The following is a 27,620-nucleotide window of genomic DNA, read 5'->3' as shown; positions in this document are numbered from 1 at the left end:
CCAAGCCAGCTTCAGCTACAAAGTAAGACCCTATCTCAAACACACAAAAAAACAAATTAATAAAAGTTGTGCAAAATATTCAAACAAGAACTTGCAAAAATATAGACATCTGGAAACACAAGAGATTCTACTACACAACCACACAAATGTCCTAAATCAAAGACCAAATGATCAAGAACTGATTAACAGTCAAAGCCAAAAGATTCCTACCCTGTCCCTGAATTTAAAAAGGTGTCCACTTAGAAAATATTCTAGCAGTTTTTTCTTAAGACCTAACTAAATACTGGGTGTGGAATAGGTCTTTAGTCTCTGCACTTGGTGTCACAGGCAGTTGGTGAGACTGAGGCCAGCATGGTCTACATAGTGAGTGAGACCCTGTCAAAAACAAAACAACTTAATCAAGTATGTTAAAATACACTCATCTGACCCAGCAATGGTACTAAGTACTCACTCAAAGGAAGAGTATTAGCATCTAGGGATACATCCAAATGCCCCAGCATCTTTATTCAAAAACTGGAAAGCACTGAGATGTCCCTCAGCAGAAGAATGACAAACAAATCATGACACAGTCATATAAAGAAATTCTACAAGGCATAAACAGAACCAAACTATTTATAGATACATTTGGTGCAGTAAAAAAAAGTCAAGTGCAAGAACATTTTAAGCAAAACCTGGATGAAGCAAAACTAATCCCATTAAGAAAGCAGATGGGGGAGGGGGACAGTGGAGAGATGGCTCAGTGGTTAAGAGCACTGACTGCTCCTCCAGAGGACCTGGGTTCAATTCCCAGCACCCACATGGCAGCTCACAACTGTCTGTAACTTCAGTTCCAGGAAATCTAACACCCTCACAGACATACATGCAGACAAAACACAATGCACATAAAATATAGATAGACAGACAGACAGACAGACAAAAGGAGATGGGTATGAGCCTGGGCCTGGGGGAAGGGCTAACTAACTGCAAAGGAGCCTAAGGCAACATTCTGAGAATGACAGAATTGGCTATTTAAAGGATGGTATCACTTGTTAAAATGCAAGGAACCATGTCCATATGTGGCATGTAAGTTATGTTTCAGCAGAGTGAGTTTAAACCACAGGCATCAGTAAAATCCTGGAGACATAGACTCAGAAGGTAAAGCGCTAGCTGCACAAGCATGAAGACCTGAGTTCAGAACCCCAAGCACCAACCAATAAATAAATAAATAAATAAATCTCAACACTTGAGATGGGAATAGGATGACCTAGGACTAATGGCCACGCACTCTAGCCATTTAGGGAGCAGTCCATTCAGTGTGAGCCCCTATTTAAAAAAAACCTGGATGGCAAGATATTTACAACTTTTGAACTCTTGCTTCCACATGTACTCATGCCAATGAACATATACACACGTATACACATGCAAACACATATATGCATATCACACACACCAAAAAGTTAAATGAGCCCCAGAAAGATGGACCATGGTACAACCCAGATCACTTAGGAGATAAGGAAACCCTAAGTGACCACCAGTGATGATTCAGGTCACCTTCATCACAAAGAACCAGAATGATACCACTTGCTCAGCTGTAGTCCTGTGTCAGACAGACTTTCCACCCAACACGCACAATCAGATCGGGGTGGGGCTCTACAGAAAGGATGTATCGACTATACCTCAAGTTAGGAGGAGAAAAGGCGTTCAGAATGGCAGAAATGCAGGCAGACTAGGCTTCTACTATCTAAGCTAGCGAATATAGGGTCCCAGAGGGACACCACAAGGAAAGAAACTCAATATGCTATACAGACCTCAATGTTGAAGCTTGTGAGGCTCCTGTGAAGTTGTATAAAGGACTCTAAGAACACACAAATGTAGTGAAGGCTGCAAGAGAGCTCCATCTTGCTGGATGCTAGGCAATTCACCCTGGATGCAGAGTGGGGAGAACATTTATCCAGAAGCACACACTGCATCTAATGACTCTGACCAAGGAAAAAACCTACAATCTACCAACAACCAGAAAAGCCACACTGGGCAGGGGTGTGTGTGTAAATAAGGATTGTAAGTTGCCATGGAAATGCTAAAGAAATAAAAAACTATGAAATACAAATAGAAATATTAAATAAGAAAGAAAGAGCTGTTTATGAAAACTGAAGCAAAAAAAAAAAAAAAAAAAAGAAGTATCCTAGAGTGGGAATATGGCTGGATAAGCAGATACCAAGACACAGTTTAAAGTCTAACAGTGCCAATTTGTCTGTGACCCAAGAACAAGGGACAGGGATGGAGAGCTATGTGGCCGTGTGCATAATTTTCATAATCTCAAATCAGCACATATGTCTACCAGGGACAAATCAGAAGACAAAAATACTGTGTCTATTTGAAATATGGATGTAGCCTGACATGATGGTGTATGTTTGTATGTCTGCCCCAAGACCTGGGAGGCAGGAGAATCAGAGTTCACGGTCATCCTCAGCTACATGACAAGTTCGAGGCCAACCTGGGTTATCTTTTAAAAGAAAGGGGGGGGAGCAGGAGATAGTTTGAAAAGTAATTTGCCCCCATAAGCTCATAGGGAGTGGCACTATTAGGAGGTGTGGCTTTGTTGGAATAAGTATGGCCTTGCTGGAGGAAGTGTATCACTGGAGGTGAGCTTTGAGGTCTTATATATGCTCAAGATATGCCCAATGAGACAGACCATTTCCTGTTGCCTGCAAGTCAAGATGTCAACACTCAGCTCCTTCTCCAGCACCATGTCTGCCTGCATGCCACCATGTCACACCATGATAATAATGGTTCTAAACCTTTGAAACTGTAAGCCACCCCAACTAAATGTTTTCCTTTATAAGAGTTCCTGTGGGCCTTGGTGCAGTGGGGAGGGGCTTGGACCCGCCTAGGCTCAGTGTGCCGGGCTCTGCTGACTCCCCATGGGAAACCTTGATTTGGGGGATGTGGGGTAGCTTGGGAGGGAGGGCTGGGGGGTGGGAGGAGATGGGATCTGTGGGTGGTATGTAGAGTGAGCAGAAAATTTCTTAATAAAGAAAAATGAAAAACAAAAGTTGCTGTGATCATGGTGTCTCTTCACAGCAATAGAAAGGCTAACTAAGACAAGGGGCTCAGTAGGTAGGTCAAGTACTTGCTAAGTAAGCATGAAGAACCAAATCAGATCCCCCAAACCATGTGTTTCAGTTACAGTTTCTATTGCTGTGATAAAACACCATGATCAAAAGCAACTTGGGGAGGAAAGTATTTATTTCATCTTACACTTCCAGGTAACAGTACATCATTGAAGGAAGTGAAGGCAAGAACCTGGAGGCAAGAACAAAGCAGAGGCCATTGGAGGAAGGCTACCTACTGGCTGGCTCTCCTTGGCTTCCTCAGCCTGCTTTCTTATAGCACCAAAGACCACCAGCACAGGTGGTCCCTCCCACATTAATCATCAATCAAGAAAATGCACCAGAAGCTCGTCCACAGGCCAATCTAGTGGGGTATTTTCTCAAGTGAGGTCCCCTCTTCCAAAATGACTCTAGCTTGAGCCAAGATGTCCTAAAACTAGCCAGCACAGCATGTAACCCCAAACACAGTAGTTTGAAATTTCAGTGTTCCTACAGCAAAATGGGAGGTGGAGTTCCAAAGACTTTGTCTCAAACAAGGTGGAAAACAAGAACCAACCCCTGAGGTTTTCTTCCACAGGCATGTCGTGGCATGTGCACATCTGTACTCCCACATGAATACATGTGTATACACACGTACACACTGATAAAAATCAACCAGCACTCAAACACGGGAATACACAAGAAACTTGACTCTTCCCCAATAATTATTGGCAAAGATTGCGAACAAGTACTATATACAAGTATCTCAGATAAAAATGACACCTCATTAGCTGTAACCACACATGTGCATTTCCACACACAAACCTATTTTTTTTTTTTTTTTGCTCTACTCTCAGTGCCCAGAAGTAAGGACTGTCTGCTAATCTACTGGACACCTAGCTGGATACAGTATCATGTAGTCAGTCCTAAACAAGCTCTAGTAGCTAGGTTCCAGCATGAGGAACAAAAAGCAGGCAGCTCTCGATCAAGAAGAGAGCTAACAGGCATTTACCTTATTGATCCAGAATACCATGGCATCCTCGAGGTCATACGGAAGTTCTTTTGAGGCGCTGAATGTAGAGAATCGCTTGACACTGGCCACCACCTTCTCAATGCTGATCATCTCCACAGTATAGGCCATCATCAGGGCATCCACCATTGCCATGTGGGCACTCTGGGGACAGAGGCAGCAGTCAGTACCCTAAACCTCTTATGGGTCCCAATGCAAGAAAACTTTCTGCCTTAGCTTCCCCGCAAAGGATAACACTGGCTGGGCACTGTTCCAGACTGCAGCAGTGGTCCAAGGTCCTCATCTCTCACCAGTAGACTATAAGCTTCCTCTGTGGACCTGGAAAAGCTGTGCTAAGAGGCTGCACCCTTCCTCTGCCTCCTAAGGCTCTGGGATGCCAACAGGACCCTCCTCTGTATCACACCCTACCTTCATTCTCTTCAGAACCTTCTCTTCACCCACAACATGTCACCCTTAAACTGAGTGAAAAAAGGCATGGCATGCAAAATGCCAGGGAACAAGTTAACAAAAGCAATGCAAGGACATAGTGGACTAGGTGCCAGGCTGATCTGAAGAGGCACAGCCTCTGAGGACAGGCAACTGATTCTGGCTAGTGCAGCCGTCCGACGGGAAGGCTCTGCAGTGTGCCCCACCACACTTACATCTTTACACTTCATTGCATCATAGTAAGAAGAACCAAAAGCAAGCTGCTCTTTCCAGAATGATGACAGTCTTTAAGATACAGGCATGTCATTAACGACTACCAATACACATGGTCAGACCTCACCATCTGTCACCTAACAGCAGGGCACTGAGTCTTGCCTGCTCAGCCAAGGGAGCAGAAGGAATGCCTGTCAGAGACTTACCATCTTAATAGGTGCCTGGCTGAGGTCAGCATCTGTCACAGGGGTGTCATCACTCTCCATCACATAGATGCCCTTCCGGGACAAGGCCTGGATGACAGATTGGTGTCCTTGTAAGGTGGCCACCTGGTCTCCTTTTAGGATAAGGCTGCAGACACGGCAATACAGCTCACTTGACAGGAGAAGCTTGATGACGGGTGGCTTAATGTGCTCCTGCTCATACTGGTCGATGTAAAAAGGGTCTCTGAGGTCCTCAGGGATGTTGTCTATGACAAGAGAGAGCACTGGGTGAGTGGACATGCACAATCCAGTCTGAAGCATCACCAGATGGATGAGGACACACAGAGGAGAACCTTCCAGAACAATGCCAACCAAGGTATAGCCACTGACCAGATGACAATCAACATTCAAAGGTCCAGGGCCAACAGACAGCCTCATCAGCGTCTGCACAACAGGGGCAATATTAGGCGTCTTCAACTGCCATCATCACCTGAATGACGGTGGGACAGAAGCACAGAAGTCTTGGGGTCTTAGTGGACTCAAAGGAAACTAAGATGCCATGGGGCTAGGATGATGCAGCATCTGGTGACCTCAAATAGGGGGCTGTGAGCACAGTGGCATTAGTTATTGGGAGGAAGCTCTGTGTGTCTTCTTTCCAACCAAAGTCAAGATCAAGGTAACAGCAAAGACTCAAAAGCCTTCTCTTTAAGGAATGAGCCAAATCTGGTGCCAGTGTAACTACAACAGAACAAAGACAATCAGCTTTCACTCATCTTTGGTTCAGGCAGCACACTATTTAATCACAATTCTATGGATCAGGACTAATGAATAATGTGCCCACACTACAGACAAGAAAACTGAGGCACAGAAAAAAGATGCCACAAGTCCAATGTCAAAAGAGACAGGAACTAATTGCAATCTGGTCTCTCATGCACTCACTGCCTACAGCAGACACAGGGGGCCAAATGTGTGACCACTGATTCTGTACCCTCTTTGCACCACCCTGGCCTTGTAAGATATCAATAGCTATCCTTTGTAGAAAGCACAAAGTCCTAAAGAAGAATCCCATTCCTTTACCCAGGGCCCCCGACCTCTGGTGTCTGTATCCACAACTGCAGAGAATGGAGAGTTCAGTCTTCTCAAACATCCCTACCTCCAGCCGAGTTTAGAAAGCTGCCATCACCACTAAGGTATTCAAATAAACGGGTAGAAATACATTAGAAACAATCACCCCACAATCAGTGGACATTTGTGCTGGCTAATTTTACGTCAACTGACACAAGCTAAAGTCATCTGAGAGGAGGGAACCTCAATTAAGGAAATGCCTCCATTAGATCAGGCGGTAGGCAAGCCTCTAGGGTATTTTCCTTTTTTCTTTCTCTTTTGAGATTAGGTCTCACTATATTGCCCTGGTTGTCCTGTAACTCACTATGTAGACCAGGTTGGCTTCAAACTTACAGACCTGCCTCTGCCTCCCAAGTGCTGGGATTAAAGGTATGTGCCACTATGCCTGGTCCATTTTCTTAATTAGATTGTGGGTGGTGTCACCCATGAGCAGGTGGTCCTGGGCTATAAGAAAGCAGGCTGAGCAAGCCATGGGGAGGAAACCAGTAAGCAGTACCCCTCCATGGCCTCTGCATCAGCTCCTGCCTCCAGGTTCCTGCCCTTTTTGAGTTTCTGGCCTGACTTCCTTCAGTTATGAAGGAAGTACATGCAAGTGTAAGCCAAATAAACCCTTTCCTCCCCAACTTGCTTCTGGTCATGGTGTTTCATTAGAGCAATAGCAACCCGACCTAGGAAGAGATCCAAACTCCTCTAGCTCTGTGCCAGGTCTAGACACCACAGTGAAAGAAGGTCAGCTCTTCAGGGACTACCTCCCCCTGCCCCAGCATCCTTTCTCTGCTCCCTTCTGTTTGTTTCTGTAGGTACTATTTTCTGAGGCCCAGGTCTAATTACGAGTCTCTAGATCCTTGCTATTGTCCTACAATCATTTTTTAATTATTTATTATTATATATACACATGAGGGTGCATATATATGTGCCACTACATGAGTGTGAAAGACAGGATAGACATGTGGAGCTGGTTCTCTCCTCCCATCTTTACATGGGTTCCAGGGCTGGAACTCATGTTGGTTAGGCTTATATGACAAGCACCTTTACCCACTGAGCAATCTTACCAGCCCTGCCCCACAATCCCCAGACTTCACTTTTGATTCTTATTTCTTTTCTTTTTTCTTTTTTTAGATTTATTTATTTATTATGTATACAGCATGTATGCCTGCAGGCCAGAAGAGGGCACCAGAACTTGTTACAGATGGTTATGAGCCACCATGTGGTTGCTGGGAATTGAACTCAGGACCTCTGGAAGAGCAGTCAGTGCTCTTAACCTCTGAGCCATCTCTCCAGCCCCTTGATTCTTATTTTTTAACAACATGGCCAGAGTTTACACTGGCATTTTAATTCTGAAGCACTGTTGTGGACATAGAATTTGGTCACTATAGCAACTAAACTAGTGAACAAGGCTGAGCACCAGTGCCAACATGGAAGGCTGTAAGCACTCTGCCCAGGCTTAGTGGATGTCAAGTCCCATACTTGATGACCACACTGGGTAGCCTTCTATTTTGAAGCCATCTACAGTTCTAACACTAAATAGGACGTGGTGGAATAAAAGAACGAGCCCTGGGTATTCCACATGGGAAGGCCTCTGCTTGCCCTGTCAGATGGCTGAGGAAAGAGCTGTAGTGCCATGTGAAGAGCACAAAAAGAGGGGAGGAGCCACACCACACTCAAGAGTGAGAAGTTCCATGGGACAGAGCTGAGAGGCACAGATCACACCAACAGCAACTGTGGGATCTGGCTCTGAACTGGTAAAATCAAGCAAGGTCCTGAGCTAGGGAGTCCCAATCCCAAGTCTGTGCAGCTGCCAGGAAAAAGAGACAAGAGTCACTTTAGGCGCCTACACCTTCTTTAAGTGCCTAGGAGCAGCATCTCACCACCAGGGCTCCCAGCAAGAGCTACTCCCTGCCTGACTTCCAGCCCATACCTCAAGCTCTGTCCAGGTCTTTCTTGCATGTTCAAAAATTCCAAGAACACATCTGCTTCACCCCGAGGAGACTTTGCCCACCTTAAGACTCCAAAAACCATGAATGTGTATCTGTCCAACATGTATACTAGCCCCAGGCACCTCCTCTGAACCACCTACATGACATCCATGTGATGTCTAGACTATCTCAAGACATTCTGGCTGGTCTAAGGCACTCTCCCTGCTCACCTGGATAGCCTAGGTAAGGCTCCTCTCTGAAAGCAAAAATAGCACAGCTCAGGAGCAACCCCAGAGTCTCACTCTGCTACAGGGAAGGAGATGATAGGACACCACAGACGCACAACCAAGAGCTGGCCTTGGACAGACTTAGGGAGGATCTGGAGCTCACAGTCACAGTATAAAGACATAAGCAGCCTGAACTTGGAAACTAGCAAGACAGGAAAAAGCAGCCAAGCCAAACGTCCAAGTGGAAATGTTTTCCTGGGTCACTTGCAAACAATCAGCCTGAAGTGGTTCATGTCAGCATCACATTGGATCCTGTACAAACAATAATCATTCCTAAACACTTGAGATTCATGACAGGGAATCAGAACAATTATGTAGGTAGACAACAATCCCAGATCAGTAGACTCCACAACCTGTGAGTTCCCTCCAATCCAGCCATAGGGTGCTACAGCCCACTCAGCAACTGAATGAACTTCCTCTTCCTGGCCCTTCAGGGCAGAAACTGTCTCTAGCTCAGAAAGGGAGCCCCCATTCTTCCCAGTCCACCAGGGCAGTGACTGTTCCTAGAAAATACTCAGCTCAGTCCATGTCAGAAGCTATGTTTGCACACACCTATTCTTCTAATATCTAGCCGTCAATAACTATGCTTAAAGTAACATAGGGCTGGAGAGATGGTTCAATGGTTAAAAACACATATAGCTCTTGCAGAGGACCAAGATTCAGGGTAGTTTATAACTACTTGCCTGCAAAGTTCCAATACCGGGGCTGGAGAGATGGCTCAGAGGTTAAGAGTACCAATTGCTCTTCCAAAGGTCCTGAGTTCAATTCCCAGCACCCACATGGTGGCTCACAACCATCTGTAATGAGATCTGGCACCCTCTTCTGTGTACATAATAAATAAATAAGTAATTCTTAAAAAAAAAAAAGTTCCAATACCCTTTCTGGCCTCCATAGCAATATACCAAAACATACACACACATAATTTTAAAATGATAATGATATTTTAAAAATAATACAAAGGCATTATAAATGCCTTCTGAGTGTTTTGAGTAACTTGTTTCTCTACTAAAGACAAAGACAGTAGTTTACAAACATTCATTCAACAATTACTAAGCACCTATAGGAACTGGGAAATGCATGAACACGCTGGGCCACCAAAAGGAGGTAGAAGGCCATCACCCTCAACAAATGCTCTGAGGCTCTGAAGAGGACAAAAAAAAGTAGGCAATTTCCATGACAAGGAGCATCACACTTGAGTGTGCACAGAGTCCAGCTTAGGAAAGTAAGAAAAAACAAAACAAAACAAAACATGACAATGACTCTCATCTGACAACACAGTTCAGAATAGTGTGAGAGGATTCTGTGCCTTCAGTGGGACTGTCGAGGCACTAAGTAGGCTCATATACTGCTTCATTCTAGAAGCACAGAAAAGGATAAACTAGAATAGGCTGTATTAGGAAATAATAGAAAGAAGAGGGCAAAGAAATAATGTTTGCTGCTGTTTCCTACACAGAGTAGAAGACAGGCCTGGACACCAGCCAGGCACAGGACAGGACTAAACTAGGAACTATGGCCCAAAAGATGACCATGGCAGAAAGAGGAGCTCCGTAATGGACATATGGCTAAGGGGGGTATAGGGGTGGGCAATCTGAAGAAGCTGACATGTGGGGGCCACAAGCACAAACTAAAAATATAGCATTTATGTATGCTATGTACGAACACAGAAAGACAAGTATCCATGGGGCTGAGTCACCCAGAAAGAGGGCACAGTGAGAATGGAAGCTAGGCAGACTGGCAGTTCACCCTGTGCTAGGCAGGCAAGGAAGACAAGCCAAAGGAACTAATTGGTGGTCAGGAGAGATTGGTAATGATAAGGCCACCTCTATTCCACCCAAACACACCGGGGAGAGCCACCAAAACCAACATGCCTCAGCAGCATCAGGGACAGATACACCAAGGGAAAGAAGGTTCCACAGCCTCTCTGTACAGTGTAGCCTCAGGTGTGTGCAGGCTGGGCTTCTAGTCAGAGGCTAAGAAGGGGACCTCAGAGAGTGGGGAAGGATTCCAAAACAGAAGGGAAGGGATGTCGGGTGTTGTGGACTATTACTTTAACTATGCAAAGATGTGTTACATTTGTTTATGCTGGGTTTTTTTTTCATTATGTAAAGATGTGTTGCTTTTGTTTATGCTGCATTTGTTTAATGATGTAAAGATGTATCTCTGTTTCACCTTGCCTGCCTAAGGCACCTGCTTGGTCTAATAAAAAGCTGAACGGCCAATAGCTAGGCAGTAGAATGATAGGCAGGGCTGGTGGGCAGAGAGAATAAGTAGGAGAAGAGAGAGGAGGGAGAAAGAGAGGAAGATACCCAGAGCCAGCCAGTCAGGCAGCCACCAGACAGACAGACACAGAGGAAGCAGTGAAAAGTAGGACATACAGAACGAAAGAAAGGTAAAAGCCCCACGGCAAAACACAAGTGAGGAGAAACAGGTTAAATTAAGTTATAAGAACTAGTGGGACAAGCATAAGCTAAGGCCAAGCATTCATAACTAGTAAGTCTCCGTGTCATGATTGGGGGGCCAGTGGTCCAAGAAAGCCTGCTACAGTCAAGTGTGTATCTAAATGTCCTGGCCACCTCAAGAGACCCATGTGCTCTAATCCACTGCAACCAGAATGGCCACAACTGTGAAAGCTCTAACACAGCAGCAGACGGTAGTGTCAGCCAGTGGTGCCACATAAAGAGTATGACATGTGTTTGTTCTCTGCACTAGAGAGGCTGAGACAAAAGGATCATGGTGAGTTCAAGGCCAGCCCAGGAAGCCCAGGAAGCCAAGCAAACCCTAAAATAAACAAATTCAAAGAAAGTCAGGCTCAGGCACCCACAGAAAGCCACAGAACTGATCAGCCACAGACTAGCTGACTGTGGATGACACCCAAGCCAGAAAAGCAAAAGTATTTTTAATAAAGGGGAAAAAAAGAGATAGACTAGAGAAAGAGCAAAACAGAAATTCTAGAACATCAATCAATACACACACAATGACTGAGCAGTTTCACAAAATGGACTGTGAAGGCAGATTAAGACTGGACACTGGCGAGATGCAGATGAGCAGACAGTAAGTATCCATATGAAGAACAGTAAGACAATGAGGAGTAGGAGTAGGCAGGGAGGGCAAGTGGCAATGGCGGTCAGACCACAGAAAGGAGCCGCAGGCCCAGAAAGGAGAAGGAATATGGCAGAAGGATGTTCAAGCAGACACTGCAGAAAATTTTCCAATACTTGTAAAATTTATGAAACAACTAAAAATACCAGAGACTCAAAAAGGAAATCCACATCTAAAAAGCACTACAGTCACATCGACAGAATCCAAAGGCAAAAATAGCTTTTTAATATGCCAGAGGGAGCTCTTGTCAGGCCAGGCCAGCAGACCATCCCTGCTTGCCCCTTTGTGTAGAAGGCAGCTACAAACCCCGAAACACATCAAGGACAAGCAGAGGGGAACTAGGAAGCAGAGAGAGGAGGCCGGCTTGGTCCTCACACTGCAGGACACCCCCACTGGAGGCAGGCCTGATGCTTGCTCACTCCCATATAGCAGGCAAAACAGGCAAGGCAACTGGTTTCCGGTCCATGGAAGGGGGGGGGGATCAACAGGAGGCCCCACTAACAATAAAGCAGCAGGGGACATGGGGACACGATGCGGTGGGGCAAAGGTGCTCTTGCTACCATATTCAGCCACAGATATCTTTCCCTAAAGCCAAAGACAGCCACCACGGACCAGGGAACACAACAAACAAGGTCTCACCAAAAGCACCTGGCAGAGAAGATACTCTCCCTCCCTGCTGGTCATGAAATTCCTCTCCATGTGCAGCTGTTACCAGAGGTTTGGGTGTATAATTCTGGTCCCTGGCATCCCCAGCAAGCTATTGGCCACCTGTCCTCGATACATCAATTAATGAGACAAGTGATAGTGAGACACAGAAAAATAGCAATTTATTCACTGTGATCACATTGGCAAGAACAAATAAAGGGGTCCAAAATCCCCTCAGTCCATCTTTAGGGTACTGACATGAAATTTAGGCTTAAAGAAAGGGAAGTCCTGGTCAAGGAGTGGTCCTGCCCATCAATGGCCAATCACAGTTCTGCCCTATAAAATGGATTGATAAATTGTCAGAACTGTACAATCTCCTCCTAGGAAGCAGAGATGGCCAACCATAAGCAGCAATCTTGTAGGCAGAGTCCCACCTACCCAGCCTGGAAAGTTCCTCTTGCCCTAAAGCAACAGCAGCAGGGAGCCCGAGGAGTAGACTGAACTAGGAGCACAGGGCTGGGGCACAGGACTTACTGGAACCACAGCCAACCATGAAGCTCAAGGCTGCAGGCAAACCAACAGGAGACCAGCTACTAAAATAAGAGTCTGAGAGCCTTGGCTCCTCCTGTAATAACTTAGAGACCAGGAATCATCTGAAATTGCCACTCTAGATGGACACACACCAAGATGCATCAAGTGTTGAAACATATCTGACATTTGAAAGCAGCCAGCACACAATGACTGCAGGGGTTACAAACTCTGAAGCAAACTATCAAAGTCCGGCAAATAGCTTTTTAAAGCACTAAATATAGAGATGAAAAGTAGAGCAACGGACATTTAGAAACTCACTGGACAGGCTGAACAGCAGGGTAACAATGACTGAGGACTGAACTGCGGACTTTAAGGTTAAATCAACAGCATCCATCCAATCTGAACCACAGGCAGAAGATGGAGACCAGAACTGGGGAAGAAGAAAACAGACCTAGGGGAGAGGTACTGTCCACCAGAGTCCCAGGGAAGAAGGTGGCAAGGAGAGTACAGAGCAAATTAATGGCTGAAAACTTACCAAATGCAGTGAAAGACACTAACCTACTGATTTTAAGACAATGAGCAAACCATGAATCAAGAAAACCCAAAGGAATCTGAGCCAAGACATATATTCAAACTTCTAAAGCTAAAAAGAAAATTCCAAAGCAGAGGAAAGGCATACTTGTGGAAGGAATTCCCATCTCAGTGACAGTGGGACTCTCATCTGAAGCTGTGGTATCAATACACAAAGGTGCTTACAGGCAAGCCTGATGACTTCAGTTCCATCCTAAGAACCCACCAAAAAAAAGGAGAGCGGGGCTGTGGTGGCGCACACCTTTAATCCCAGCACTCGGGAGGCAGAGCCAGGCGGATCTCTGTGAGTTCAAGGCCACCCTGGGCTACAGAGTGAGTTCCAGAAAAGGCACAAAGCTATACAGAGAAACCCTGTCTCGAAAAACCAAAAAAAAAAAAAAAAAAAGAGAGAACTGACCCCGTTAAGTTGTCTCTGATCGCCACACATATACGGTGGCAAACACAAACACCCTACATACACACATTTCACATCTGTCACACACACACAAATAACTAGGGGCTGGAGAGATGGCTCAGCAGTTAAGATCACTGGATATTCTTGCAGAGTACCTGAGTCCCAGAAGCCACATGGCGGCTCACAACTATCTGTAACTCTGGTTCCAGAAGATCTGACACCTTCTTCTGTACACAAAGCAGGGGAGTGGTGCACAGACATACATGCAAGCAAAAAACATCTATATGCATACACACACACACACATATAATATATGCAATACATATATATTTATACAGATAGATAGATAGATAGACAGACAGACAGACAGATAGGTTTTTCGAGACAAGGTTTCTCTATGTAACAGTACTGGTTGTCCTGGAATTCACTTTGTAGGCCAGGCTGCCTCGAACTCACAGAGATCCACCTGTTTCCACCTCCCATAATAAAATAATTTTTAAAGATAAATAAGTAAAATAAAGATAACTATGAGAATGGCTAAAGCAAGTTCTCCAAAGAGAAAGAAAATGACAGAAGAAAATTAAGCATCAAGAAAAGGCAGAAGAAATGAGTACTGTGATAACTACAGCAGCCTGTCCTTTGGAGTTCTCAGACACAGGGTACAAACAACACTACCACACCAGAACCAGGCCTGGTGGCGCACACCTTTAATCCCAGTACTCGGGAGGCGGAGGCAGGCAGATCTGTGAGCTTGAGGCCAGCCTGGTCTACATAATTTGTTCCAGGCCAGCCAAGGCTACATAATACAGAGTCCCTGTCTCAAGCAACACCAACAAAAGCAATACAGCAATATACTGTTCACAAGAAATTCACTTCTAATTCAGTAAGATAAACCAGTTTGCAGCAAGCCTGGGTTTAACATTGCAAGACTTAGTCTCAAAAAGAAATGAGGAAGGGACAGAGGGGATAAAGGATGGAAAAACAAATTAAAAAATAAAAATAGGAACAGATACATCATGACTAGGGATATAGCCCAAAGGTAGAGGATATATATATATATATATATATATATATATATATATATATATATATATATATATATATATATATATATATAAAATGCAAACAGTATTCAATAAGAAGTAAGGGGGGCTGGAGAGATAGCTCGGTGGTTAAGAGCACTGGCTGCTCTTCCAGAGGACCGGAGTTCAATTCCCAGCACCCACATGGCAGCTCACAATCATCTGTCACTCTAGTTCTGGGGAACTCATTGCCTCTTCTGGCCTCTGCCAGCACACATGGTGCACAGAGATGCATCCAGGCAAAACACCCACACACAGAAAATAAAATGAAAAAAAAAATACATTAAAAAAAAAGAAGAAGATGGTGTTAGCAAAATCTAAAGTCCACTGCTGGCTTCTACCAAAAGAAGAGAATCAGTCAATGGAAATGTAAGTTTTAGACTGGACTGGGGAAAGAAAAAGATCTGTTTCTTCCCTTTAGCCACATTACACTTTTTGGAAAAGAGGAAGGAAAAGCCAGGAACTAGGCACTGTATCAGGTAATAAGTATCATGTAAGTTATCAGAGCTGTGAGATTAACCCTCTCCAGGACACCTTTCTCCTCCAGAAATTCCTCCCCTGGCATGGGATTTCCTGGAGAAATCTTTAAATTCTTTAAGTAACTGTTACATTATCAGAAAGGACTACAGTGCCTTCTATCCTCTTCTGCCAGGACTGGTTTCTAGACACCCATGGACATCTAAACTGGAGTAGTGCCAAACCTATCCCTGTTCCCTATACAGACATAACTGATGAAGTTCAACTTACAATAAAGCAATTGTAAGATACCAGGAAGTTTCATGCCACTCCAGTGGTTCTCAACCTGTGGGCTGAGACCCTTCTGGGGGTTGAAGGACCCTTTCACAGGGGTCACATATCACATAACCTGCATATCAGATATTCATATTATGAAGATATACAACAGTAGCAAAATTACAATTATGAAGTAGCAACCCATGTAATTTTATGGTTGAAGGTCACAACATAAGGAACTGCATTAAAGGGTCACAGCATTAGAAAAGTTGAGAACCACCATGCTAGTCAAAATGCCATGATATTTAAAACTTAGGAATCATTTCTGGGGATTTTCCATGAAATATTTTCAGACTGCAGTTGACCACAGCAGCAGACTGCACCAAGTGAAAAACAGCTAAGTAGGGACAACAGGCTGATAAAAGGTAGGAAGGGGGCCAGGTAGTGGTGGTGCACACCTTTAATCCCAGCACTCGGGAAGCAGAGGCAGGTGGATCTCTGTGAGTTCCAGGCCAGCCTGGTCTACAGAGTGAGTTCCAGGATAGCCAGGGCTACACAGAGAAACCTGTCTTTAAAAAAAGGAAATTCCTAAAGACAAACAGTAAAATCCTTAGTGTTAGTCTTACTAACTAGACTCAAAATACATGAAACAGCTGATACAGCTAATAAAACAGACAAATCCACGAGCATGAAAACTCTGGCACTTGTTCATCAGCAACTGACCAGGCTGTTTATTAGACACAGCCAGCAAGAACACCACGAGCCAGCAGACTCTACTGCGCACAAAGCCCAGGCTGCTACTTACTGACAAATGCCTACTGCCGGACTCTGGGTCCACAGACTCCAGTCTACAGAAGCCAAGCTGGGGCAAAGCAGCTCACTGTAGAGACTATAGAAACATGAGGGGTTCCAGAGTGACAACAGGCAGAACATCCCCAGGGGAGAGAAGGGTTTCCTCCTGCTTCCTGAAAGTCACCTGGATCTGGGAACTCCTGGGCCCTTCATTCTTAAATAAGTCAGTTAATATGAACAAAGAGGGAGGAGGGAAGTACCGCTGAAAAAGATTAATGTTAAGAGATTAGAGAAAGGATTGGAAAGAAAACTAAAGCCCCCAATTCATCACCTCATACTCCAGTTCTTCCCCCAAAACAACCAGCTTAGTTTCTTACTCTGATATTCTTCTACCCGTTCATGCTCAAGCTATGAACAGCATTTCCACCCACACCATTCTATCCCCAGGGGTTGGGGATTTTGAAATGAAAGATGGTGCCATACCGTAATCTATGAGGGTCCACATGGGAACTGCACGTGGACCTGGACCTCCTGCATCTGGTCAGCAGAGCCTTAAAGAAAGGTCTACTTAGCCAAAAGGAACAAGAGGAGTGGAAGGCAAGGGAGGGGAGCAAGAAGCTGTCTGAAATGTTCTCTGCTACATGCCCAAACATTCACCAAAATAAATTAGATTCTAGGCCCCAGCTTCTTACACTGTAGGTCTTGAGCCCATGTGGGGCTACATAACTGAACGTGGGAACTAGAGAATTAAATGATAATAGTAAAAGGTTTCCAAATACACAACAACCAGAAACCAATTCACAATCAAATGATCCAAGATGTTTCTGGCAGTGTTCACTCATGTTTCATCAAGAAGCTTCACTGCAGCCGTGGTTCTGAACACAAAGCATGCACACTGTACATGCCATCACACCACACAATACCAACAAACACAACCTCAAATACCTCACCTTAGATTCAAGGCTACTCTATGTCATGAACAGTAATGTGTTTTTACTGTACATACAACGTTTTCTGCTCCTATGGAAACATAATAGCTTAATTAATACACAAAACTATTTCCCTTCATCATTCCTCAGCATGTAAGTATCAAACTGGTATATTCAGATTGTATTGTTTCAGAATGTTTCAATGTAGGGTGGGGGTAGAAACAGGATTTCATGTAGTTCTGGTTGGCCTTCAATTTACTGTATATAAGGATGATCTTGAAATCCTGATCCTCCTGCCTCTACTTCCCAAGTACTAGAATTGCAGGCATGTACCCCAATACCCAGTTTTATGGGTGCTGGGTATGGAACAAGGACCAGAGCCTTATCAAATGTAGGACCTTGCCGTTGCACTCACCTTGGACTTCCAAGCCCCTAGAACTGTAAGCAACACATTTCCATCATTTATGAATTACCTAGGCTATGGTATTTTTCATAGCAATCCAAATGAAAAAAAAGCAAGCATCAGAGGAAACTTTTCATACATTGAAATGGATGAACGTGAAAACCTAAGTCCAGCATGATGACACACACCTGTAATCTCAGCACTTTGGGGAGGTAGAAGCAGCAAGACTGGGAGTTCAAGGTCATCCCTAGCCACATACTTTAGTTGAGCCTGGCCTACATAAGCTTCATCTCAAAACCACCCAAGAAACAAAACAACAAACTATGAACTATCAACCAGAGTGTGAGCTACAGGGAAGGCTAGTCTAAGCAGTGAAGTCAGCGGGCTGTCCAGTCAACGAGAAGGGAAGAGCAGCAGTAGCCAGAGCACACGCAAGGTAGTCACAGCCCTGAAAGGGTAACAGGAGGTTCTGAGGGGAGCCAAAGTCCCACATCTGGTTCTAACCTTCTAATAGATTTATAGAAGTTACCACTGGGGGGACTGGCAAGATGGCTCAGCAGTTATGAGTACTGGCTGCTCTTCCAGAGGACCCAGGTTCAATTCCCAGCACCTACATGGCAGGTAGCTCACACCTGTCTGTAACTCCTGTTCCAGGGGATCCTGACACCTTCACACAGACACACATGCAGGCAGAACACAAATGCACATAAAATAAAAATAAATAAATGAAAAAAAAAAAAAAAAGAAGTTACCATTGGGGAACCGAGTAAAAACACCCAGGACCTTTGCAGAATGTCTTACAACTACATGTTAACAAACCTCAAAATAATTTAACTTTTCTTATATTGTCCAAGATCCTAAAAGCTATTATTACAATGCAAGAAATTAAGATGGACAAAAGGCATATTTTAAAGGACTCCTCTTCATTAGTCATCAGGGAAATGCACACTAAACCACAGTAGGAAGGCGCAATCCACCCACTTGACTGGCTAAAAGTATAAAGACCAACACCACCAGGTGCTGACATGAAAGGCAGAGCAACTGGAATTCTCATACAGTGCTCATGAGAAATAATGACTCAGCCACTCTGGAAAACTTCGTACTTTCTTATGAATTAAGCATGCACTATCTCATGACCTACAAATCCTACATCTATTTACGATGAATAAAAATATCTGCCCATTGCTTTAAAATTGATTAAAGTGACACATGCCTTTAATCCCAGCACTTGGGAGGCAGAGGCAGGTGGATCTCTGTTGAGTTCAAGGCCAGCCTGGTCTACAAAGTGAGTTCCAGGACAGGCAGAGCTGTTACACAGAGAAACCCTGTCTTGAAACATTAAAAAAAAAAAAAAAAAAATCTGCCCACGCAAATGAATGCTCATAGCAGCTTTTTTCATAATATCCCCAAACTAGAAACCACCCTAACAATATTCATCAACAGACAAGTGGGCTAATCATACAATGGAATACTATTATTAAGCAAAGACCAGTACACCATGAGATATATGGATGAATCTCAAAGATACTGTGTAAAGGAAGTTAGGTGCAGGACTTTGATTTGCTTAAATGATTGTGGTGACATTGTGTCCCCCAATATACTGTGCACCCTAATAAACTTATCTGAGGTCAGAGAACAGAACAGCTACTAGATAGACACAGAGGCCAGAAAATGGTGGCACACATACCTTTAATCCTAGCATTTCAGAGGCAGAGATCCATGCGCATCTCTGAATTCAAAGCCACACTGGAAACAGCTAGGCATGGGGACACAGGCCTTTAATCCAAGGAAGTGATGGCAGGAAGCAGAAAGGTATATAAAGCGTGAGGACCAGGAACTAGAGTCTTTTAAGCTTTTAGGCTTTTTAGCAGCAGTTCGGCTGAGATAAATTCAGATGAGGACTCAGAGGCTTTCAGTCTCAGGAAACAGGATCAGCTGAGAAGTTGGCAAGGTGAGGTTGGACGTGGCTTGTTCTGTTTCTCTGATCTTTCAGCGTTCACCCCAATACCTGGCTCTGGGTTTGTTTTTATTAATAAGACCTTTTAAGATTCGTGCTACAACTGGCACCCACCATCTAACAATTCATGTTACAAATGATAGGAAACTCTAGGCGGAAGCAGGTATAGAAAGGCCAGTATGAGACTTACAGGGTCTGGAGGAGGCACATCACCAAAACTTTATCTAACCATATGCTTTCATGTGCTTTACTGAATATAAATTGTACACCAATAAAGGTCCAAAACAAGTATCCACTTGGTAAATAGTGAGCAGTACTCATTGTGCCCTGCTAAAAAGCCCAGATCTCTTTCCTCCTCAGAAACTGTCCATAAGGAGTCCATAAGTAACCCCTGCAAGGATTTACCAATTTGTTATCTAAGACATCTCAAGATCTGAAACTCAGCCTTTTGTCCAAGCTAATCTCTGCTTCTAATTCCACTTGCCTGGGCTTGTGCTTGAGCAAGTTGCACCCACACCTGCCTCCATTCCCCTTCTCTGTATGGGCATTCCAGATCCCCTCAAAGGAGTCCCTCTTCTTCCTCACCTGACCTGCCAGTGGCATCTGCTCCTGTGTAAACGAGGCACCACCCAGGAGTCTCCTTATAGGTCTTTGTGTGTGTGTGGGGGGGGGGGGGGGGGGCGGGTTTCAAAGCTCCATTTCAGGTCCCACAGGTCATAAGACAATGTTCACCTAGACTGATACACCTCTAATTTTGACTGGTTGAAACTGTAGCAACTGGGGAATAACTGCTCAAAGCACATTCCCAGGCTCTCAGCAAACCATCTCCTATTCAAGTGTTCCCAGGCACATACATCAAAGAAGTCCCCGATGGCACCAGGAGCACTGTAAACAACCTGGCCCCAGACTATTCCCAAATTAATCACCTACTATGTCAGTCCTTACGCCTCTACCTCAGCACAATTAATCTACTCAATGCACAAGATCACTTGGCTGCTACACAATGGTGCAGCCAGATACCCACCCCCTGCTCTTGGGCTGCCCAGGCCTTCACCAACCTTCAGAGTGATTCACTTTTGTTCTTTGACACATGGTCTCTCACTGACCTGGAGCCTAAGCGTAGGCCAGGCTGGCTGGTCAAATAAACCATTTCTACCTCCCCAGCATGGGATTACAAGTATACACCACCACGCCTGACTTTTTTATTATTTAAAAGTTACCTTATGCCAGGCAGTGGTGACGCACATCTTTAATCCCATCACTCGGGGCAGAGTTCAAGGCCAGCCTGGTCTACAAAGTGAGTTCCAGGACAGCCAGGGCTACACAGAGAAACCCTGTCTCAAAAAACAACACAATAATATTTATTCATTCGAATGTATGCATGTATACCTGTGCATGCCACAGCATATGTGTAGAGATTAGAGGATAACTTGTAGTAGTCAGTTCTCTTTCCATTACGCAGATTCCAGGGATCAAAGTCAGGTTGTCAGGCTGCTGAGCCGTCTCGCCAACATCCCTGGCTCTTTTTCACTATGGGTCCTGGGACTCTCTCAGGTCTTCCTGCTTGTTTAACAAGCACTTTACCAATCTGAGCCATCTCCCCAGCCCCACGCCTAGCAAGCACTTTAGTGTCTGAGCTGCCTCCCCAGTCCCAGTAGTCATCTCCAGCCCTTCCATTATTCCTAGTTCCTTCATCAATGTCCACATTTCACAAGGATTTTGATCAACAAAGTAGATAGCACCATGTGCCTTCTCCTTTTATATTGCCTATACTGCAAAATAGTTATGCACACAATAGCCATTGGAAGAAAGTAAGCTTGGCTCCATGCTGGTCATCCTCAGACAAGATGACAATTGACAGCCATCCAGGTTATTAAACAGTGCAACTTTGAGATAGAGGGGACATCTGCATACCTGAAGTTGACAGGGCTATCCTGAAACAAAAATCAACACAAGAAATATGGCAGCAGTAAGTTTGTTCCAGGATAGCCTTGGCTACAGAGTGAGACCCCGTCACTCTTTTTAAAAAAAGAAAGTAAAAAGAAAGAACACATTAAAAGCCATTTGAATGTATAGCCAAAATTAGCATTCTGAAACACAATAGCAGCTAACCCTTCGGAGGGTCAAACAAAGGATTAGCTAAGAGATTAAAGACAGATTTTCATTCTCTGATTAGTATTTAACTCCTGGCATCAGGCCAGGAAGGAGAACATGTATAAGCACAACCCTAAAAACATAAACTCCTCCCACAGAACATAACAAACACATGAGTATTCTGCAGGTGGGCACAATAGTGCATGTGAGAGCAGAAATACCAAAAGCAGAAGACTGGAACTTCTCCAGACACCCTGTAGAGAAAGGGGTCATGGCAACCACTGCCAGCCAGCAGCTCCTACAGCATCAAGCTTCTCTTCTCATGGTCAGCAAACACTTGAGGATCCTGGACCCTCCCACCCAGAAACACCCAATTCACTTGCCAAGAATAACAAAAGGCTGTTTAAAAACAATAGTCTAGAAGCTGAGAGATTGCTCAGCGCTAAAGAGCACTAGCTGTTCTTCCAGAGAACCCAGGTTCAATTCCCACCACCTACAAGGAGTTCACAACCATATGTACATCCAGCTCCAGGGGACCCGATGGCCTCTTCTAGCCTCTGTGGGCACCAGGTACAGATACGGTGCACAGACATACAAGCAGACAATGTACCCAGACACTTAAAAATAAATAAAACCACAATCTGAACTCATGAACCAGTAGTCTGAACATAACTGTGACCTAGAACAACTCGGTAACACACTTCTGAACTGGCCCAGGTGCAGACTGCTTCCAGGGAAACCTGCCCAGTCCAGGAAAAGAAAGGAGCAGTGAGCAGCCCCAGCCAGCTCGGGAGCTATGGAAAGAGGTTCCAAGTAGTGAACTCCTTTTGACCAAATGCCTCTAAACCAAACAATACCATGACTCTGGGCAATGTGGTGACTCCTAGAGTTAGGAAAGGGCTCTGCTCCTAACACTGGGTAGACCAATCAGCTTAAAAACACTTTGCTGCCAGCAGCAGCACCAGCACAGATTTCCTAGGAACTGGGCTGCACGGGGCCACAGACCTGCTTATGACTTCTTCCTCTACAGCGTGCTTTTCAAATTAGTAGTCTGAGGACTCTGGTGAGCATGGGAGATCAGGGGCGTAGAAAAGAGGATGGGGAGCAGCATTCCTGGTTAGTAGACCTAACCTCCAGCCAGGCCACCACCCCTCTCCTACTCAGCCTGCTGCTGCTGGTAAAATGAGAAGGATGAGCTCCTGACTGGGCCTAGGATTCAGGACAGCTCAGCTCTGGGGCAGAAGGACAAATCAGTTTCTGCTGAGCCACAGAGCAATCTCCTTGCAAACAGTTGAGAGCCTTCTCATCCGGTCCCTGTGTGTTCCACTGTCCTTGAGAGATAAAAACTCGCATTCCCCCACTGTCCCCTGAAACCAAAGCCTAGATACTCTGAGCTTGCTAAGGGCACAAACACAATGCAAATGGACCAGAAGCAAAGCCAGGACTCCTGCAGCCCTCGTCTAGCACACTACCCTGTCAAATAAATGGTCCTTCCACTCACCCCTCGGAATTTCTCTATCAAACAACAAACACTACCACACTCTTGCAGCTAAGCAGACTTTGCTCCTCTTTGCAGACACATTTAAGTGAACAATTTTCAGCATGCCTAATAAGTTACTCCTAAAAAATAACTAAAAGACTGTCAATGCAATGCAAGAGTTGCCAGAAAAAGAAGAGAAGGAACCTAAAAATAGAAGTACAGGACATCCCCCAAATCTTGGTTGTGGCACAAGAGCAGAATCATTTCTGGAGAAAATGTTTCTTCATGACCATAAGCCCAAGGCCTAGGGTGAGCTCCAGAGCTTGTCACTCACTTTGGATAGCAGCCTGGTACAGGATCATAGACTCCCAGGGGCAAGTGACAATGGAGTCTCCAGTAGCTAGCCCCACAGTTCCACATTTTCAACTCCTACACAGAATGAAAACTGGTTTCACTTCGTGACTTAACCAAAAGGCGCATAACACATAAAGCATACAAGACCCCTTCCCTATGACCACCCACTCAAACTACGTTGTCACTGAAGCATCCAAATGAAAAGCAGCATGACCAGAGAACAGCAGCCTAAGCTGAGAGGCACATAGAGGTTGCCAAAAAATAAAAGATTCACCCCTGGAATAGGATCAGAGTTTTATGGGGGCAGGGGGTCCCCTATGTATCTTGCCAAAACTCCCTCCCCACCCTGATTCCCGAAAGACACAACTCCTGGCTGGTAGAACTAAATTCATACCAGGCTACAAACACCTTTAGTACCTCTCCAGCTGAGCCAGCTTGGTCATATAAATTGGCACCTCCCAAATTCTGGGTATAGAATGGAAACCTCATTTACAACAATTAATGGAAGGGAACTAGACCTCCTAACACCCATATGAAGTGCATTCTGCTAGCAGAGGCCTGTCTCAGGTCATGAGGTCACCTAGGCTCAGGCCCCATGGTGGTCCTCAGGCCTGCTCTTCCTCCCAAGTCCTCATATGAGCACTCTTAATCATTTTAAAACCACCGGGCATGGTGGCACAAACAGGCAGGCAGATCGCTGTGAGTTCCAAGCCAGCCTGGTCTACAAATCCAGTTCCAGGACAGCCAGGGTTGTTACATATGGAAACCCTGTCTCAAAAAAACAAATCTAAAACCATAAAGCTCATTTGCTCCATTATTTGATGAGGCATCAGATCTCATGAGTAATCTGGTGCTAGAATAAAACTAAACTAAACCAGGTGCCAACAACGAGAGAGGGAAATTTATCTCAATACTACAAATCCCAAGCTGAATGTTAAGGCTACACATAACTAAACACACCCTGTTAAAGAAACTAGAAAGTAAATAAACAGAGTCTGAGTAAATTATTTTCACATGTCCAATCTTAAAAACACAGAAGGCAGTTCAGCAAGAGTACTTGCCTAGCAAAGCCTTGAGTTCCATGCCCAGCACAAAGGTTAAAACAGAAGTGAAAACTTGTACACAAGGATGCACCATATTTAAAAGCAAAAATCTGAAATGAGCCAGCACCTGTGAGTAGAACCATGGCATGTGGTAGGCTAGCCTTGTTCAAATACTAAACAGCAGGGCAAAAGATGCTGAGAGCTAAGATGAACTTAAGAACGTACTATAGAAAGAAGGAAAACCTCAAAAGATAACACTAGAAAGGCTAGAAAAGACGAAAAACTAGCCCAGTATGTCTGCACACACTTTTAATGCCAGCCAGCAGGAGACAGAGGTATGTGGATCTCTTGAGTTCAAGGTCAGAATGGTCTAAGTAAGAAATTCCAAGCCAGATACTGTTTCAAAAAAAAAAAAAAAAAAAAATGCAAAACTGAATGATGCCAGGCGGTGGTGGCCCAAAGCTTTGATCCCAGCACTGGTGAGGCAGAGGCAGGCAGATCTCTGTGAGTTTGAGGCCAGCCTGGTCTACAGAGCAAGTTCCAGAACGGTCAGGACTGCACAAAGAAACCCTGTCTCAAACAACAAACAAAAAACTGAATGATACAGCTCAGAACAGCAAGCAAAGGTTTATGGTGTGTGTGTGGGGGGGGGGTCTGCCAAGGTAAGAAGGTTTCTGTGGGGCTGGTGATGGTAGATATGACCAATGGCTAGACACTCACTATCTGCTCTAGTTAAGTATCAGACACCTTTTTATCAATTACAGTGGTTATTCAGTGCTTTGGATTGGTTTGGTTTTGGTTGGGGGGGGGGGACGAGTTTCAAGACAGGGTTTCTCTGGTTGCCTCTGGAGTGCTGTGATTAAAGGCATGAGCACCACCACCCAGCTTCTTCAATTGTACTTTTTAAAGTCAGGTAAAGCCAGTTACACAGCAGTGTTTCTCCACCATCAAGCAAAACCTGAAACCCAACAGAAACAGTGACCAAGAATTATAAAACTGAAAACTGTAAGAGAAAGAACTACTTCCTCACGGCTAGCTTTACATCACAGCATAAGTTTAAAATAAAGCAGTTTATTTACTCCCCAAACTCACTAAACATGTCTGTCCTTATGACTAGTGGGAGGTGCAACGACACAGTCCACTGTCACAGAGAACACCTGCTTAGCAAGTTTTCTAAAGTGGTCACCTAACCCTTTCTTGAAAGGGTTATCTCAGCAACCCAGCCTGTCTGTAATGTTTCTGCCAGAATAAGGGCAATTTATGCTTCAAATTAGGGGGATTCACAAGTTCTTAACCCTTCATTTTGTGCCTGAAACAAGGCACTTGTCACTGATACTAGAGCCTCCCAGTCAATTCATTACCAGCACTATTTGGACTGCAAAGTTCCCAGAGCACCAAACCAGAGCGTCTTAATCCACTAAGCATATTAGGCCTCATCAATGGGGTTTCATCACAAGGTTACCTTGTTCTTCACAACAGGAATTAACCAAAGGGGATCACGACGGTTTCTGCACAATCTGTGTACCACAAAATATATCTCTGGAGTTTCCAATGGCTCATGTCCTGGTAAGTATCAAAATTCCTAATACATAAACCAGAATAGCCGGGACTCTGGGTTTGTCCCCTTGGACTAAGCCTCAAACTACTCAAACTACTAAGCCTTTCTGGTCACTGTTGCAGTAGGAGATGCCTAGGCAGTGGTTATTCAGACAAGAGAGTCTTTCTTGGACTCACAGGGCCAGTCCAGTCGCTAGAGAATAACACTGCACCAGACAGGCACCCTCCACCCCACCCGGAGACTCAGAGTATGGATGACACTCGAGCGCAGTCCCGTGCCAGGACCGACCCCGGGCGACCTCAGCGCTCGCTCACCTGGGCCGCCGCCAGGACAGCAAGTCTTGAACCGACACCACGCGAAGGCGCGCCCTGGCCCTGTCACCGGCCTCATTCCCAACCTTGGCTCCGTCTCCCATTCCTTGTCCCCAGACCTTACCCAGTGTCCCATCCCCCAGATCCGTCGGGTCCCCTTTGGTCCTACCTCCCTGCCCGGTTCGTCCAGCGTCCGACCCTCTTTGGTCTCATCTCCCCGCATGTCAGTCCCCTTTCCGACCCCTCTGGTGTCATACCTGGTCCAATACGTTCCCCGTCTCTCTCCCTCTGATCCCAGCCCACAGCTATCGCAGTCCCCTTTGGTCCCATCCCCCGTCCCAGTCCGACCCCAGTCGGTCTCCCGCTGGTCCCATCCCCCGGTTCCCGCATCCGCCCGACATCTCCCGGTCGCGTCCGATACCAGTCCATGCTCCGTCGGTTCCCCTCAAGTACCATCCCAGAGCCCTATTCGTTCCCCGTTCGTCCCCCTGTAATCCCATCCCCCGGACCCGGACCCTGCCGCGCCCGCCCACCTAGGCCATAGGCCTTCGCACAGATCCACTGCAGGTTGGCTGCGATCTTGGCCCGCGCCGCGTCGTAGCGGTCCAGCGGCACCAGGTCGGCGCCCTCCGGCGGCGCCTCCATCCTCCTCCAGCCTTCGGCGGCGGAGCGGCCGCCCGCGTCCATCTGCAGACAAAGGCCGCGGCGGCCCGGCCGCAACAAAGACGCCGCCGCCCTCCCGCGCCGCCCGCTCGGGCGCACGGCCCTTGCTTCACGGCCGCCGCCGCCACCCGGGCTGTTGCTGCATGCTGCGGGCGCCGAGCCGAGGCCGAGAAGGCGCCGAGCGGGCCGGGGAGGCGGCGGCGGGCAAGCGCCGGCCAAGGCAGGCGCGGGGCAGGCGCGATGCGGGGACGGGCCGGGGGCGGCGGCGACGGCGGCGCGTGCGCGGCCCCGGAGAAGCGGCAGCTGAGGCGGCGGCCAACGGGTAGAAGCTAACGCGCCGCCGCCGCGTCACGCAGGCGCACTTGGGGCCTCCCGCAGCCCCACCTTTCTCCGCAGGCGCAGTAGGCACCGCCCTGTACCCCCCGCTCGCCCCGCCCTCCTTCCGCAAGCTCAGTACCTGTCCCCTTCCTCAGGCGCTCCAGACACACCCTCGGCTCCGCCCCCACCCCGCCTCCTCCGCAGTGGGTACGCCCCTCTAACCTAGCCCAGTCCCGGTCGTCAGTCGTCGTGGACACGCCCTTGGCCCCGCCTCTACTTCATCCTCAAGCGCAGTAACCACGCCCATCCACCCAGCCTCGCCCCCTTCTTCTGCCACAGTAGACACGCCCCTGGCCCGCCCCCAGCCCGGGTCCTG

General features: G+C 46.0%; 1 protein-coding gene across 3 annotated transcripts in view; it reads right to left on the bottom strand.

Annotated features, from left to right (window-relative positions):
• The window catches only part of Camsap1 (calmodulin regulated spectrin associated protein 1), a 68,885-nt gene extending 41,797 nt beyond the window's left edge, over positions 1-27,088 (bottom strand). The window contains exons 1-3 of one of the 3 annotated variants that reach the window (XM_006980993.4): positions 26,797-27,088; positions 4,944-5,206; positions 4,081-4,242 (exon numbers count right to left, since the gene is read on the bottom strand). In XM_006980993.4, the coding sequence (XP_006981055.1) occupies positions 4,081-4,242; positions 4,944-5,206; positions 26,797-26,950 (579 nt within the window). In that variant the 5' untranslated portion in view covers positions 26,951-27,088. The remainder of the gene's footprint in view (positions 1-4,080; positions 4,243-4,943; positions 5,207-26,796) is intronic. The other 2 variants (XM_006980994.4, XM_076569198.1) reach the window with 2 other exon arrangements.
• Between the last annotated feature and the right edge of the window lie 532 nt (positions 27,089-27,620).

The sequence above is a fragment of the Peromyscus maniculatus genome, chromosome 4 (genome assembly GCF_049852395.1).
Source record: "Peromyscus maniculatus bairdii isolate BWxNUB_F1_BW_parent chromosome 4, HU_Pman_BW_mat_3.1, whole genome shotgun sequence".
NCBI classification, from domain to species: domain Eukaryota; kingdom Metazoa; phylum Chordata; class Mammalia; order Rodentia; family Cricetidae; genus Peromyscus; species Peromyscus maniculatus.
Note: the sequence above shows the minus strand (reverse complement) of the source record. Positions and strands in the feature narration are given on the sequence as shown.